This window comes from Orcinus orca, chromosome 5 (assembly GCF_937001465.1).
Source record: "Orcinus orca chromosome 5, mOrcOrc1.1, whole genome shotgun sequence".
NCBI lineage: Eukaryota > Metazoa > Chordata > Mammalia > Artiodactyla > Delphinidae > Orcinus > Orcinus orca.
The window spans coordinates 121,485,979-121,504,176 of record NC_064563.1 but is presented as its reverse complement, the minus strand read 5'-3'; the positions used below and the strand labels follow the sequence as shown (position 1 = coordinate 121,504,176).

At 33.9% G+C, this 18,198-nt stretch overlaps 1 protein-coding gene across 4 annotated transcripts in view; it reads right to left on the bottom strand.

Moving 5' to 3' along the window:
* USP25 (ubiquitin specific peptidase 25) overlaps positions 1-18,198 on the bottom strand; it is a 146,262-nt gene that overhangs the window by 32,114 nt on the left and 95,950 nt on the right. For 3 of the 4 annotated variants that reach the window (XM_012539505.3, XM_004264459.4, XM_049709729.1), the window contains 6 exons: positions 17,249-17,410; positions 16,404-16,630; positions 13,319-13,389; positions 12,012-12,240; positions 10,379-10,579; positions 1,127-1,266 (listed from right to left, as the gene is read on the bottom strand). In XM_012539505.3, coding sequence (XP_012394959.2) covers positions 1,127-1,266; positions 10,379-10,579; positions 12,012-12,240; positions 13,319-13,389; positions 16,404-16,630; positions 17,249-17,410 — 1,030 coding nt within the window. The remainder of the gene's footprint in view (positions 1-1,126; positions 1,267-10,378; positions 10,580-12,011; positions 12,241-13,318; positions 13,390-16,403; positions 16,631-17,248; positions 17,411-18,198) is intronic. The other variant, XM_049709728.1, reaches the window with a different exon arrangement.

Sequence of the window (18,198 nt, the reverse complement as noted above, 5' to 3'; positions counted from 1 at the left end):
ATTAAAAGAAGCATTTTTCAGGAAGTGCTTTAGAGTTAGCAGTTCCTCATCTCAAGTTTTTTAGTCTCCAGGGACATTTGCAAAATTCGAAATGATCAAAAAAAAATCTATATTAATACGTTTTTTAATGGTAAGATGATATATAATCAAACTTTTTCAAAAAGGAAATTAAAAAATAATTTCTGATTACTTTGTTCATCAAAACATAATTAACAGAATACCCTATTAATTGAACATTTTGGTTAATCAAGATCTTATCATATTAAAGACATCACTGTAATTAGCAGGCTATTGTTGAGATTAAGTTCACTCAGTGGAAAATTATGTGTTGAAAAATTACATGCCCTGTTCGCTTTAGCACTCTAGGAGTGGAATCTTCAAATCCTAAAATTAGCTATCACGAAACTTGTATTAGAGTTGCTTGTGCTCACTAATAAAATAAAAAATAAATGACTATAGCAACTGAATAGTTTTGTAGTATGAAACTCTTGAAACAACATCTCTCAGAATATCATATTCATTGAAACGTAATGCAATACCAATGTGCTCAACTTACTGTTATAAAAAGACACACTTGAATACTTGAAAATTAACAATAAAGGAGGCTTATAATGACAATTTTATACAGGACACGAAATATGCATAAAGTGTTTTATAATATCATATTTATTCTACTAATAATACTCTAACCTAGACTATCTAGTATTTTGTTAAACACAGTCCATGAAACAATGAAATTTATACCTTATATTACCAACTATTCCAATGTAGTAAGACTAAAGATGGGAGGAGGGGTTGAAAGAAAAGAAAAATAATGCTAAATTTTGTACTTCTCTTTTTTAAGTTCCAAATCAAATGACTAGTTTAGTCTATGATTATAATTTTTCATAATTCTCTAACAGGAAGATAGAAACTTTTTTTTTAAAAAGAAGCATTTTAAAAATTACAGCTGAGGAAATTACAGCCTGGCAGTTAGGTGACACCTACAATCATTCATCATGTTCAAGCGAAGCCGTCCTTTGGCCTGGTCTCTCCTGACTCCCAGACAGGTCATTCTCCTTATACTGCTAGGAAACCTCGTGAACATTGATGGGTATGTTCAGAGAGCTAAAAGAAAAATTCTTACCGACTGTAAAACTGTTTCAGGACTTTTATCTTCATGCTCATGTGATGCCTTGGTAATTATTCGAATAGTTTCTTCTTTCAAGTGCTTTGAGAAATCACTTCTTGATGGCTGCTCTAGATATTCTGGTTCTCCTGCTTGTGCTTCATGAGAAAAGAATCAATTGTATATCTAATATAAATCAGTGAGTCTATACTAAGATATATCTGTAATTTATTTCTCATTTGAAGTTATACAATAATTAATTTTACTTTACTTACTCAATTTAAAGTAATACATGCTTCAGTATACAGCACTTCCCCCAGAATTTACCAAAAGAAAGAATCAGATCTCAGAGTAGTCAAATAATTACTGAAGAAAGCACTCATTATAGTTTATGCTAAGAAATTCATAGTAAATTTCTTTGTCATGATAAGTATCAAAGTCTAACTTTGGAAAATCATGAGCATTCTACCAAAAAAAAAAGAAAAAAAAAAGAGGTAGCGGGGGTGGTTTATACAACAATCCTGGTCTGAGTTTCTGTAGAGAGCACAGTAGCTGTTTTTCTGGACACAGTATCCTTTTTCATACTTACCTAACAAAATCCTAACCCTGAACGAACCCAACCTTCTATCTTTTCTGAACCTGTTCCTGGTAGCTGAGTGTTGTCAGAGAAAAACAATTAAAACTTGCCAAACTGGTACCAATATAAATTCAAGACTTCAAATACTTCTGTGAAGAACTCCTAAAGTTATATCTACTGCCTATGTTCTGAGTTCGAAACCCACAGACGCAACAATGTACTCTGAATGTCCACTGGGTATTTAACAGACTACCCCAAAATCCTTATACAACCTACAAGGCATTATATAAATGGGTCTCTGCCTATCTCTCCAACATCGCCAGGTGTCCTTTGCCCTTTACTCAAAAAGGAACACATACCAGACTTTTTTCAGCTTATCTAATACATCAGAGAAGAGGTTTACCTTCCAACTTTTGTATCTTTCCTCATTTTCTTCCCTTTGCCTGTGTGTTCACCAATTCTCATCCCCCCCACCATCTAATAACTTCTATATATCCTTTTGTTTGAATATCACTTCCTTATGGAAGTATTCCTGATAACCCCATTTCTAAAGCAGGGTTGCTCCTCCTCAACACTACTGACATTTTGGTTCAGATGATTCTTTGGTGTGGAGGATTGTCCTGTGTACCCAGGCATCTACCCACTAGATGCCAGTTGTACTGTCTCCGCAGGTGTGACAACCAGAAATGTCTGCAGTATTGTCAAATGCCGTCTGAGGGACAAAATCACTCTCAGGTGAGAATAACTGCTCTAGAGTAAACGTATACTTTCTTTTTAATAGCACTTACCACACAATTATAACTTCATTATTTTTGTTAAGTATTTGTTTCAAGCCCATATCCCCTGCTAGACTGTAAGAATCCAAAGAGCAGTGATGCTATCTCCCTTTTGTATTGCTATTTCTTCAATACCTAGCATATAATAAGCACACAATAACTTAATGGAACAAATGAATTAATAAGCTAATGAATGGATAAAAAGAAATAAGAAAGTACACTAAAATATTCTACAGCGTTACTGGGATAGGATGAGTCCTTGCTCAATCAATTGGTGGGACACGACAGGATTACTGTCAACCTTTCCAATATTTTACTAATTTAAAACTTTTCTCAAAGTGAAATATTATTCAAAAAGAAATAATGTAATTTCAACATAGATGCACGAGCATTCATTTATCCAATGAATTCTAATTAAGTGTCTAACTATGTGCCTGGCACTAGGCTAGGCACTGGGACTCTGAACGTGAACAAAGCAGCCAGTCCCTACCCCCATGGAATTTATAGTCAACTATGGAGAAAGTTACTAACCAAAGAATCACGCATATGAATTGTGACAATATCATAATAATACATTATAGGAATAAAATGGGGCAAGGGTAATTTAGGTTATGGGATATGAGATAAACTGACTTTTTAGCTGAAGTTAAATGGATTAGGTTTGAAAATGGAAGAATGAACAGCCCATGAAATGAGCATAAGCTCAGTCCAAAAGGCATCTAGTGTGGCTGGACTATAGTATAACAAGAGGGGAGAGGTGGCAAGAGATGGTGCGGATAGGGACAAAACGGAGGTCTTTGAGTCACAGAAGTTTTGAAGGGCAAAACAAGTGAATAAACATTTTAAATACAATGGCAACATGTCAAGTTTAAAGAACATTATTCTGACCACACTGCAAAGAACAGATTAGAGAGGAAAGTAAAACTAGAAGTCAATGAAAGTACTAAAAGGTACTACAGCAATACGAGCAAGAAACGACTATTCTTTTGGATAACAGAGACAGCAAGAAAGAGAGAATTGGTTAGATTCAAGATGCATTTTAGACATAAAGGTTTGGAGACTGATGTGAAGATGACTTAAGTTTTGGGTGTGAGTGATTAGGATAATGGGGGTGAAATACACTATGACAAGGAAAACTAAAGGAAGAAATGCTTACAATGTGTGTGATAGGTAAAGAAGTTTAAAAAAGTTAAATGTCTTCATTTCTGTATTTCCTGACTTTGGACTGCAATGTTCTTGCAGTGTCCCTGTATGATAGACAAGGTTAAGAAAATCTTAACCACTACAACTCCAGCTTAGCAAGTCTTCTGCTTCTGGAAGCTTTCGTAAGTGAATTAAGTCAGCTGCTCTAGGGATTAACAGAGAGAGACTTCTTGTTGATAAAGCTTTCATTACTTGTGTTTTCCCTCTTTGTCTCTTCTCACTGTAATAGATAAAACATCGGTAGTTGATAGTAGGATGTGAGCGTAATGCAATGAGGGCCAAGAAATCCATCTGGTGTGACACTGGTCTAAGCCAGGGAAACCTGGACAATGTATGTAAATTAAGTCCTTAAGAGAAAAAGTAATTTTATCTGATCGACACAGTCAAATACACCTTAGGTCCCCAGCATCAAGGCTTCCTTCAACATAGGGATTTGAGTCCAAAAACCTTATGTGATGCTGAATGATTCTGCCTAAATGTCATATAAAACTATTTCCTCTAGAATTTTCCCTGTGTAAATATCTTCCAGGGAACTTATTTGAGTGGTACTGTAATCACAGTAGGTAAACCTATAAGGATTCGGTTCTGGGAGTTTGGAAACAAAAACCCAAACTTCATTCCCAACATGTTTGTTGAGCATATGCCATTTTTAGTACCGAGCTAGGTATTAACAATGGTTTAAAAAAAAAAAAAAGACAGAAAATTTACTCACTTTAAGGAACTCTCAACAAAATCAGATAAATGTATACTCCATTACAACATGAAGTACTGAATGCAATAACAGACTTATGCACAAGGTCCTACAGAAGCATTGTGGACCTAATACACACACTTGGAATGATGCTGCATGCTAAGAAAGGAGGAATGTCAACTGAGCTGAGTCTTGAAGGATTTGTAGAGAAAATTATCTTGATGAGAAACAAGATGATTCCAGGCAGAAGGAATAGCATATGCAAAGGCACTGTAAGGACAGATAAAAGATTAATAAAATCCTTGCTATTAATGAGCCTTTACACTGGTAATCAAGATGAAATATAACATAAATTTGGTAGTGAGAATAGATTGGGACTAGAATAGAGGAAAAAAGGTAATAATTGCTACAGGGGTAATTAGGGGGATTCATAAAGATTTGGGGATATGAGGAAAGTCTTAAAATGGATAAAATTTCAAGAATAGTGAGGATAAGAGGACATTTTCCAAATGAAGGATACTTCATGAGCAAAGCCTTAATGACAGGAAAATAACCTACAAGCAAGAATAATGGGGAATACCCTGGCTTAGATGAAACATAGAATAGTAGTCTTGAAAGAATTACAAGGGAGTCAGATTATAATAGAGGGTCTTCATAAAAAAGGAAAGAGGTTTTAGCTTCATTTTGTCAAACCAGAAGAGTAAAAAACATGTTCACTAGAACAAATAACCAAAGGAGGAAAATAAAAGGCTCTTTCCACTACCTAGACATAAGCACTATTAATATTTTTAGTATTATATATTCCAGATTTTACCTACCCAAACTTTTTTAAACAAAAAGTTATTCTGAATATACTGTTTTTAACTTAATATAACAAACATTCTTCCTGTCGATACAATTTTTTACTGGTTATACCGTGTTCTTCTGTATAAAGGGCTCATACAACTAATATTTTACCATACATTTAGGCAATTTCCATTTCTTTGTTAAAAACAACATTAGGACAAAACATCTGGCTCTTTTATGCTTTTTGCACGCACAATAGTTTTTGTTCATCCTGTAATCCTATAGAAGTCTCACGCAACAGTTTTTGTTCATCCTGTATCCCTATAGAAGTCTCATCCCTGCTAGCCTATATAAATGGTAAGAGCTCAATAAACAGAGACCACGCTGTTTCCTTTATGCACTAACTGGCATTTTATGTACTAACTGGTCCCACAGTTATTAAAGTGTTATTGTTCAGGCTTCAGCTTGAAATACAGCTGGTGATTACTTATGTGACATTTGTTACTCTTAATTCCTGGGAAGTTTTCTTTAGTTACCTACCTGCAGCTACAAACTCCAAAACACACTCATTTCACCGTGAATGACCAGTTCTCTGTAGAGGTATAAAATGTCCCTGTACCCGGAGTATCTTTCTAATCATTTATTTAGTTTATGGATGCTTCACTGAGATTTTTGGATGGCTATCCTCCACATAAGATATTTTCCAGCCATGTTCTATGTTGATAATAGAACTTATTCATTCACCTATTTGGCTGTTATATAAAATCCAACATTCTGAGAGTACTCAGAACTTGCTCCTTTAGTCCACCTTCATGTTGAAGTAAGGGGTTGGGAGGACCTTGGGGGTGTTCTATGCCTGTTTCCTGGTTGTGGCCTTTAGCATTTTAAGAGTCAACTTGACAAGCAATTGACTTTCTGTTAAAGCATAAGGATCTGCTCTCTAATCAACTATTTAAAAAAAGAACAACAACTCATATCTTTCAGAAGTATTTTATACCTTAACTTACTAATGAGTCATACTTATTACATGCACATTTAGAACAATATTTAAAGAGTACTGCATCAAAGAATAGCAGTCCATTTTTCTTACAGAAATGTATTTAAAATCAATGATTCCCCAAAAGCAGCCTATAAAGAGCCATGCTAAGCTGGCTGCATAGAATCATCACAGAAACAATTTTAAGACTTCAGATTCCTAGGTGGCACCACAAACAGAATTCTCAGCAATGTGGGGAGTAGAGGCTTAGGAACCAAAGTTAAACCTAAAAATTATCCAGGATAGAGCTATATCTGCACAACATACTTTTAGCCTTCTTCCCTAATGTATAGTTATTTTGGCTATCCTTTTTTTTTTTTACATATACATCTTTACTGGAGTATAACTGCATTACAATGTTGTGTTAGTTTCTGCTGTACGACAAAGTGAATCAGCTATACGCATACATATATCCCCATATCCCCTCCCTCTTAAGCCTCCCTCCCAATCCCACGCCTCTAGGTGGTCACAAAGCACCAAGCTGATCTCCCAGTGCTATGCAGCAGCTTCCCACTAGCTATCTATTTTACACTCCTTTTTAAGTGTAATTTTACATTCCTTTTTAAACGGTTGCATTCCCATACACTGAGGATCACCCCTAGGAGACTCATTATTGCAATTTCCATAGGGAATGAAATCAAATCAGAAAATATTCAAGGGGCATCAACCATTTGTCATTTATTATGCTAGATTCTGGAGATTTAAATAAGAACATCACCTGGTCCCTGTTTTAAAGGAACTTGAAAATATTGAGGATATTGTTCATTCTACCAGGTCTGACTCTCAGGAACCAGCTGTACTTTTCTGGAATATCAGCTTATTTTTGTCAAAAATGAGGTCATTTTTTGGTTTCAGCTCCTTTCTTTCTGTTTTTAAAATCTGAGTATGTTATATATATTGTAAGGACTTCAAATAGTTTTTGAGTAAGATATGGGTAACACAAGCAAAACAGGCAAAGCTCTCTCTCCTTCAGAATAATTTGTTTTATACATACAGCCTAGAGCCATGCTGCTTAACCACAGGTACACCTCAGAATTATCTGAACATCTTTTTAAAAATATATATTCTGGACCCTTCCTCCACTGATTCTGAGCCCAGTAAATCTTAGGTGGTATGTCCTGTTTATACTCAGAAAAAGTCCCCCAGGTAATTCTGATGTATCGATATATACCGTGGTAAAGAACCGTTGGCTAAATCTCTAAACATAAGTGTTAAGGTAAGTTTTCTTTTGCACTAGGCAGGTTAGGGAGGTAGTGTGAGATGGACTAAAGAATACTTTTCTATCATTTATTATTTAGTTTCAGTAAGACAATGAATTGTGTGGGAGAAGTGATGCCTATGGATTTCTTCGTCACCTGTTAAAGAAGAGGAACAAATACTCATTTAATTAATACTATATAAATTAATATTCTTATTTGGAATATCACCCTTAAGAAATTGGATTTTAATGGTTCTTAGGTTACAGCTTTACTGAAAAGATTTGCAGGGAGAGAAAAAAAATCACTGATGGATTTTATAAACAGGATTTCCTTGTATTACTTCCACTAGTCACTCATAATCCTAATGCACACCTGAGAGATTTAAACACAGGTTCTCTTTGATAGTCTGAAAGTATTATACCAAATTAAACAAATTACTTTGAAAACTGTGAGGAGAAACAGGAAAAAGATGGCATAGGCATTAAAGTAAAATTTCTCTACTTATGATAGGATGTTAAGTGATTCCAATGAACACTATAATAGATTCCCTTATTCAACTGTGGTATGTTAAATTCCCCTGTAACAGAAGATGGATTTCTTAATCTGATATGTAAGACAATACAGTAATAGAAACCAATCTTTTAAACAATAATCTCACCCCCAAATTTATAGATTTAGAACATTCTATTTCTACTAACTCAAAATGCATATTTCTAGCAATCCTATACAGGACACAATGTTTTCTACTGAGGCAGTATTGTCACTGCTTTCTAAAAACCCAGTCTGGAAGATAACTATCATAGTAATTACATATGAATTGACCTTTCCATCTCTTTATTTTTTAGTTATTCTGGCTCCTTTCAGAAATACATCTGTACTTCTCTTCAATTTTTTTTTTTAAAAATACTAAAGAGGGACATGAACATATATGCCCAATACCTACTGCTGAATTTTTTAAAACTTACGAAACACCATATAAAGTGTACAATAGGAAGTATTGACCAGGATAAAAAGGGTGTGGAGCATACACACATGTGGCCTTTTCATAGCGAGGGAATATAAGATGACAAATGTAAATAATGGGGAAAAGTTGGCTAGTCCTGTCAGACAGGAATATTAGTGGGGAATATGTATTAGTCTGATTTAGTAAAAATAAAATGTGTCAAGTCTGTAAATTTAGATAGTCTTGTAAGAAACAGAAAAGATGGAAAAGAGACTGTATAGAATTTAATATTTTGATGTTACAAAATATAACTGAGCCAAGAATAATAATAGGGTTGGAGCTTAACCAATGACTGGAGCACTCACCTTCATCTGAGTGCTTAGGTGCCACTATCACGCCAATTGTGCAGCCCTGTCCTCCCACTAATAAGATAAGAAGAGCCATGTGCAACTGGAGCACTTAAAAGTTAAGCAAAGAATAACAGAGTAGCTCCATCTTGGGGCAAGTTCTAGGGAGTAATTTGGAAAGGATATGTACAGAAGACAAGGGATGAAATCACAAAGAGATGGAACTGACTCAAAAATGAAAGGAACTGTAACATAGTTACTACACTGTGATTTGAACTCAGAAACCTCTTGATATCTACTAAGCTATTTTACTTCCTACTAATATGGACAAAGTTACTATAATGAAACTGCACTGTTGTGAAACTATAGAGTTTCACCTGTTCTACACAGTGGCCCTTGATGTACAGGAAGAAAGTACAGTCCTCGTCTGGTAGAGCTCACCAGAGACTACAATGGTGGTATTCAGATATACTGCACTGCATTTCTGTATCAATATGTTGGTATCTTTGTTGGTATAATACCATTATCTTGGTCTTTTAAAAATTCTGAATCGATGTCACCTAAAATCAAGATCAAGGACTCAACTATTCAATTCATATGAGAACAAGTTCCAAGTCTGGAAAGATCTGTGCATGCCTACATCAGTCACCATACCATATTGTGGTATTACAAATCTCTCACTGAAAGAATAATTCCTTCTAAAGTTCAGATGATAATGCTGAAAACTACCTAGGTAAAGCTGCATGGGAATCTGTCTATAAAAGATGAAATTAAACAAACACCTAAAATGCTTTCTTCAAAAATAAAAACAAAACACACAGATCTTACCAAAAAAGGGTGATTCAAAATGATCCACTCAGAGTTATTTAAAAAAAAAAAGAGAGAAAGAGACAAATGGGGTTAAGGAAAATATCTGTTTAATTTATCTCTTCTCATTTCCCCAACCACTAAACAGAAAGAGGACCTTTCCTACAGTACAAAATGTCATCCTAAAATATTTTGACAACTTAGTGATGAAATTAATCTTAAAAAAAATCATTAGACATTGTATTTTCAGCTTTGCTAGAAGATACTTTTGTACAGTGTTATTCTTAATATTTTATTGATTTTATCACCTAATAATTGTAGAATGTTTAATATTTATATTTTTATATACTTATCTTCTCATTTGTTTTACAGATCTATACAGATTTTTGCTTGGAATATATTAAATATTTAGTTCCTGCTAATTTTGTTTTTAACTTTAAGAATTCTGAAAAAAAATCAAATAAATACTCTATATGAATTAATACTATCTACCAGTAGTGTTATTTTGCTCAAATATGAAATTATTAGAGTTCATTCCTTTGATAGCTATAGTGAATTGGCTTGGGTTACCTGCGGTTTCACAGTTTTTCTAAGCATCTTGCCAAAAAAAGTCAATCAAAGTAGGCAGAATAGGTAGTGGGAGAGTTAGCAGAATCATCTCATTTAACTTGAAAATGATATATATGTACATACAGTGTTATCTGGCAAAGGAGTAAACTAAATTGTTGCCTTTTATTATCTCTGAGTGATGGAATTTCAGATGATTTTTACTGGAGTCTTCATATTTTAGGATAACTAAAGTTTTATGTTGTTTTTGCTTTTTCAATGAGCATATCTTATTTTTATAATAAAATATCAATAATAAACATGATATTGATAATAAAATGCAATAAAAGCGGACTAACCTGTTGTCACAGAAGACTCTGACTCTCTCAATTTCTGAGATGCTAAAAGTTTTTCCTGCAAAGCTTTCTGGGCAAGCTGTGCATCCCATTCTTCTAGTTCTTTCTCAAATCGCTGGTTGTCTTCCTCAACAAAATCTCTTAAGTCTGGTGGTAGTGTTTCTATTCCAACAAGGGCCTGCCCAGTTTCTTTATTAAACTCCTCTGCAAATCATATTTCAAAAACTATTATAAAATTAAGGATTAAAGGAAAAATGCAAAGCTCAAAATAGAAGGTGTTTCAAATGTATTTAAAGTACAAATTATTACCACTTGGCGAATCAATATTACCTATATATTAAAAGAAAACCCAAACAAATGCTCAGAAAAACAATGATGCAAATATTTGATAATCCATTATAGGTAATGTTCTCAGCTTTTACTTTTAGGCTGAAGAGTAAAAAAATGGAAGAAGACATAAGGCCAAAATTGCTTGCTACTTTTCAAACACTGACATAGTGCTACTTTTTCTATTATAAAATACCAGACGTTTGATTATTCACGAAGTAAAACCACAAAATGAGAAGAAATAACTCATAACCTCGAAAGCTCAAAATAGGACTAAAATTCTTTTTCATCTGAAGCAGTTAAGTATAGCAATATACTTATATGCAATTTGAAAACTAATCAATCAATATAGCAAGATTTCTTTCAACATCACATAAGTAGTACTTAAAAGCGTTACTCAACCTCTACCACACACACACAAAATAAATTTTAGCTTTCAGTCATAAATGAACTGCCTAACTAGTTTTGCTAAATGGTTAAATACAAAAGGAAAGTTTATTTTTATCAGTCTCAACAAACCTTTATTAAGTGCTTTTTATATGCAAAGCCTATATTAGAATATGAGAAATAAAAAGATTAAGACGCAGTATGAAATGCTCCCTGGCTTTGAGCAGACCAGAGTGAAGTGCGAAAGACAAGTCAACATACAATTCCAACACACAATAAGTGCCCAATAGAGGTATGCTATGAGAACACAAGGAGGGATACTTTGTGGCAGGTCAAGGAAAACCTGGCAGAGCAGATGACATCTGAATTGAATCCTGAGAGATGAGAAAGAATTAGGCAAAAGAAGAAAGAAATAAGATCATTACTGGCAAAAAATAAAAACAGAAAACATAAGAACATATAGATATAAATGTGTGAAATGATTTGGTGTGAGCCAAAGAAGTTCAAATATTAGTGAAGTACATAAAGTTTGAAATGGACAATGGTTATAAATGAAGCTGGAGAGACAATTAGAGGCCAGAAAATGGAGGCTTTTTATGTCAGGTTAAGGAGCTTGAATATGAGTCAATATGTGACATAGTCATTAAAGGGATTTTAACAAGGAGAAAAAAGTCCGATTTACATTTTATAATAGTTACTAAATAGTTAACTTTGAATACAAAATATATTCCAGTTTTCAGCCCTGGTCACATTACTTTTCAATTCCAGTTTTCTCACCTACAATAACCCAGCAGCATTTCCTAATCATATTCATCACACTCTTTAGTAAACTACACTTAACTAATCACACCAGAGACCAGAGTCACATAAAAGGGTTACTTATTTAAAAATATATACCACCCTATATATTTCATATTCTTACCTTGTATTAAGAATTGTGGCTTATCATTTATGTACATTAAACAGTATGCACTGGCATTTCTATAACCACCAAAAGAGTCCCTCACTAGCTCTTCCCATGATGATTTTGTTACAGCAATATCATTGTACTTCATCCACCTGTTTTCACGATGATCAAAAATGTATGCCCAGTAGTGCCCGGCATTAGCTTGGCCTTCATGAACTAAAACAGCATGTAAGCGATAAGGAACCTAAATATGAAAAAGAAGAGTTAAACTGTAGTTATGTAGTCTATTACACCACATCCCATGAAACCCACAAACCATCTGACTGGAGGATCCCATAGGAGCATATGTTTTTTAACAAGAGTAAATTGGCTGGAATTAAAGTTTTGAAAAAATTAAACTATGAAATAAAAGAAGGCAGGGGGCGGAGAGGATAAGCAAACTAAAGACATGTAAAACAGACAGGTATGTAAATAAGATGATTTTCAAAACTTTGGAAGTATATTTGTTGATCTATTTATTTCTTTCGAATAAAGAACTTATGATGAACATTTTTATATACAGCACATGATTTGTTTAAATCTTCACAGTTATAAATTGATGGATGAGTTCAGCAAAATGGCTTATATAATAAGCCATTATATGAGCCTCAGAAGTTAAAATGTAACTGAGCCCTTTACTTTCTCCCATAATCTTTTATTTAGTTAGTTGTTTGTTTATTTATTTATTTTTGGCTGCACGGGGTCTTTGTTGCTGCACACGGGCTTTCTCTAGTTGTGGTGAGTGGGGGACTACTCTTCATGGTGGTGCGTGGGCTTCTCATTGCGGTGGCTTCTCTTGTTGCAGAGCACGGGTTCTAGGTGCGCGGGCTTCAGTAGTTGTGGCTCACGGACTCTAGAGCGCAGGCTCAGCAGTTGTGGCGCACGGGCTTAGTTGCTCCACAGCATGTAGGATCTTCCCGGCCCAGGGCTTGAACCCGTGTCCCCTGCATTGGCAGGTGGATTCATAACCACTGCGCCACCAGGGAAGCCCCACTCCCATAATCTTAATATCGTTAAACAACCATGTAATTTTCCCATAGAATTTTTTTTTAAATGCTAAGCCCTTTTAGAAATTTTTGATAAATTTTATTATAAAAGAATAAAAAGGTAGGCTAATAAATACAGTATGAGAATACAACTGAATGAGGAAAATATTAATATAAAAATCTTAAAGTTCAACAATTTTATAACAAAAAGTATGAGAATTATGATAAATAACATAAAGATAAATTAAAATATGTAAATAATTTTGATAATGCTTACTAGCTCAAAATTCAACTTACTTGTATCATAGATTTGTCAGAGTACATTAGTTCAATTGTGCGATGGATTCTAGATATGCTTTCCTGCAAATCTAAGGATAGAAGATGCCATTTAATGATTAACATCAAGTATGTTTCTACTGAGACTTATAAGGTAGGGAATAAGGGTTTTCCTACCAATATGTTAGAGGAATAAGAAAAAGTTTCTAAAACTGTTCTAAAACTTACTATTCAGAATTTGTATAAAATGAAATTTAGTTCTTTATAAAAGATATAGCACAAAGGAAAAATGAAAACACATATGGTTTATTTTAAAAATGTGCAGAGCCAATAAAACTGAACTTTGTTCAAATTTATAAAGGAAGTTTCCAATGAAAATTAAAACTAACCCCCCCTACATATTTGTATAAAACAGGAAAAACTTTATTTTTTTCCTGTAGTTTATTCTTTTATTGCCCTAAATCAAGAATAAAGTTCTTTATCTTGATGAAGTTCCCCCTGTGTCAAAATATGTAACTTTGGAGCCAGAGGATATTAGGGCACATAAGTTGAAAAGGGGAGCTATAACCTATACGAAAACCTTTAGAGTGAAATAAAATAACTTCACCACACATCACACACACACACATACATATATGTATATGTACAGAAGTAACTGAATAAAAATCCACTTTAATCACCAACTGAAATAAAGTTATGAGACTCCCATTACTCATTATTTCTACTTCCAGTAGAAATCTATCCTACAAAATTATTTAGAGGTAGGGATGTTTCACAGTTATATTGCCTATAATTGTTTTTTAAAAAGTGGAGACAACCTAAATATTTGTCAATAGGGAAATGGTTAAATTATAGTATAACCACACTATACTATGAAGCTGTTAAACAGAATCAGGAAAAAAACACCAAAGACTACAAAAGAAAATTAGGAACTTTAGACTAGGGAAAGGCCTTTTACAGCTTGCGAGAAAATCCAGTAACCATAAATGAAAAGACTCCCTCCCCCAATTTAAGAAAATCTATTATTATAGAAAGAAAACAAAAGCCAACATAAAGAAAATCAAATGACAAACTGGAAAAATATTATCTGCAGCATACACTACAGGCAACAGGTTAACACCCATAACATTAAAGTTTCTATTAAGCAGTAAGAGAAAGACAAATAGTTCAATATAAAAAATGGGCAAAGGTCACCAATTTAGAGAAAAATAGAATTTCACTCATAATTAATGAAATGCAAATCAAGACACTGAAATACCATTTTCATTTCAACTATCAGACTACCACAAATTAAAAAGTGCCCAGACCTAGGGAGAGTACTGGGAAACAGGTTCTCTCACACAAAATTATTGGGAATGTAAACTGCCTCATTGTTTTGGGAGGGAAATTTTTAAATAGTCAAAATGTTAAGTATATACACTTTGGATCAGAAATGGCATTTTTAATATACTCAACTCACAAAGTATGCTAATATGTATGCGGAAGGCCAGCTTTATTGGTAGTTAGTAACAACATAGAAATTGAATAAATTATATCATATTCATATACTGGAATACTATGTAATAGTTTAAAAAATAATGCTAACAGCAAATATCATCAGGGATAAAAGAGAGAAAACAAATATTCCAAGGAAAATCTTTAATACCTGATGCATAGTATTATAGGTCCAAAACCTTATGTCTCTCAAGTTCCTCTAACTTAAAATGGCCAGAAGTGGACTCATCATATTCCTACTTCCTCCCCCAAGGTGAGGGCCTGCTCCCCACCAGTTTGCTCATTTCCAAAGTGCATTCCATCTATGTAGTTATACATATCACTATGAACAACTAAGGGAATCATCCCTGATCCTCCCCCCCCTTCCCTCTTGTCAATGACCCACATCAAAGAATATACCAAATTCATTTCTTTCCTCCCTCAATGCTACGACCTTGGTGTCAAAAGTTCTTAGCTTTCAGCCTTCTGAATGTAATCTTATGAAAACAAACACAATCTGCCAAGTCCACTAGAAAATTATCCAGCACCTAGCACAGTATTCAGGAAAAACTATGTGCTTAATGAATGTTTACTAATGATTTCAAATACAAAAAATTTCCTTATATATGAAAAATACTAAGGAAAATCTTTAGTTACTAATGCTAACTGTTAGTTACCACCACACCCTATTTACTCCCTATTAAATACAGACTGCTCTTTATTTCCATATTGTCTATAAAGCATCTAGTTGGGCATTTAAAATCTAACAAGTGATATTGTTTAGTACAAGTCCAACCTTTTGGTATAAAAAGAGTAACTCCTAGATGTTTTTTTCATAGATCAATAAAATTAGGATAAAATTAGGGAGCAATAATAGGTTATTATATTTTGACATGCAAGAAAAATTATGATAAAACTACCATAAAATATTAATATCACTTCATTTTAAGAAAAAGGAGATTTTAACAACAGTAAAGTAGGATAAAAGTAAAGGAGATAACTTCAGAATAAAGGAGAGTTCCTTCCAAGCATGGACAGATGGCAACTTAACACTAACACACACACACACACACACACACACACACACACACCACAGAGCACTGTCCTTTTTTTTTTGATTTTACTACATCCAGTTAAAACTCGTTATAGACTGGCACTGAGCTAATAGATCATATTTGGAAACCTACTAGAGAAGACTGAATATTAAAATTCACATTTCTAATTCTTCAACCTAAAGAAAATATTGTATCATTTGAACTCACTGCACAAACATCAAGGGAGGTACATAACTGATTAAGTACAAAATCTGATGCTGTATGATGTTTCACCAATGGAGTACCTGTGAATACCAGTTTGATATAAATTTAGAGCACTAAACCAGAAAATCAGACCATCTGTTAGGTCATTAATTAGCTAAGTAATACAGGGAAAATCTTTTGGTCTCTCTAAACCTGATATTAAGATCATAAAAAAGGAAGCCAAACTAGTTTATCTTATAGAAAACATTTTGTAGGGGAAAAAAACCTTTAATAATATTTACACATGAAACCCATAATCCATAGGTGACTTCCCTTCTCAATTCTAACATTAATCATGTCCATCTGAGGTAGAGTAGCTATGAGAAACTTCTTACCTCTGGTGTCATTTTCTATTTCTGTCCTCCAGCGATGTAAACAGCTTTCTAGCACAGAGAGTTCCTCTTCTGTTATGTGCCTTGGTGCTGGATGCATGGGCAAATCTGGAGGTATCCGAGACTGAGTGAATGGTTTGTGTATTACTGATCTCGACGAAATGGCAACTATTGATGCGGGTGATGTGCTTGGCAGTTCTGAAGAAGGAGCTCCCTGCTGGTCTGTTGTGCTGTATTTTTAAAGTACAGAATATTCATTATTAAACTTTTCAAGTTGAAGCTCTGGACAATGATTATGTGCCAAACAAACAGCATTAAATTGGCTTATAATTTCAAAAAGAAAAAGTTTTCTTAAAAAAAACCCCAGAAATATGTGGATTAATCTAATAACCTAATGAGATTCTTAATATATGGAACTACATCACTATAAAATTGGGGCTTTATAGTAGAAATGGCTTAATCATATTTATTTATACAAAGCTTACATATACCAGAATTATAAAACCTTCCCTTGCTAATACTTAGCAGCTCACATTACAGAAAATTTTCTAATTTAACAGTAGTATTTTCATGGATGAAAGGTTGATACATATAACATACAACCTGAAGTATAATTCTGAATGGAAAAAAGTATGATGAAAATTTCAATCCACAACCATAAAATCCATTGAAACAATGAAATAAGAAAGCCCCCAGAAGCATACAACCTTCTAAGTGAATGTCATCTTTTTAGAGTTCACTAAAATAAATCACAACATGCATTTTATAAAACCGTCTTTAAAGGCATCAATTATGTTATTACGTAATACAGTAACACAGCTGTCTCTTCTATCAAGAAAACTTTTTACCTTGGTAATGTCTGTGATGGTACAGAACCACTAGATGGGGAACTAGCATCAATATCATCAACAGGAGACGTGCAAACAGGTTTACTTGAGGCAAATTCCAACGCATACTGCAGAACATCCACCAAGGGGAATCGTTTGGGACCCGAACCATAGCTTAAATACCTGTTAACCATAAAATGTATGAATGCTTTCATTTGTGTATAAAGCACATTTGTTTTTTTTTCCAATAATTGTTATAAAACATAATAAAAACACTTCAATAAATATTCCTCAACAATGAAATTAATTTTGCTTTCAAATGAAGATGGTAAAACTAAATATACACTCAAGAAATAAATTAAATGTTCTCCAAAGGAACACAAAACCAAAGCTGATTAAGACTGAATGTGTGTATACACTGTTATAAATTTTAGATGCTGCTCTAAGTTGTAACCCAACAGTAAAATGAAAACTGACATTTCCATCTCCTGAGACTTTTATTTTTAGATCTGTTATCTGGTCTCAAGATGGTGACTAACATTATCCTCCCACCGTTTATGTCTGACTATTTTTCAATATGATTACTGATACCTTTTAAGAATTAAAACTATTGAAAAATAACATATTATTTTGTATAAAAAGTTTTAGGCTATTAACTTTCAAATTAATACTAAAACAAGGGAATACAGATTAGATCAGAGGTTGCAAACTGGGATCTTTCAGACCACATTTCAGCCTGTAGACTTTTGTCTCAACTACAGAATATTTCATACTCTAGATTCTGGCTTCTTCTGGAAACAATGCGAAGCTACAGACAATAGGAAGATGATGTTCACGCGTGGCACCGCCTACTAGTGCGGATAGCAGCCACCCTCTCTCCACAGGGATGTGCTCTCTGACTCCCTTTGCCCACCAGCTCACGCTTGACTTGCTTCCCTTCTTTATAAAGCCTCCATGAGCCTCTCGTAGGC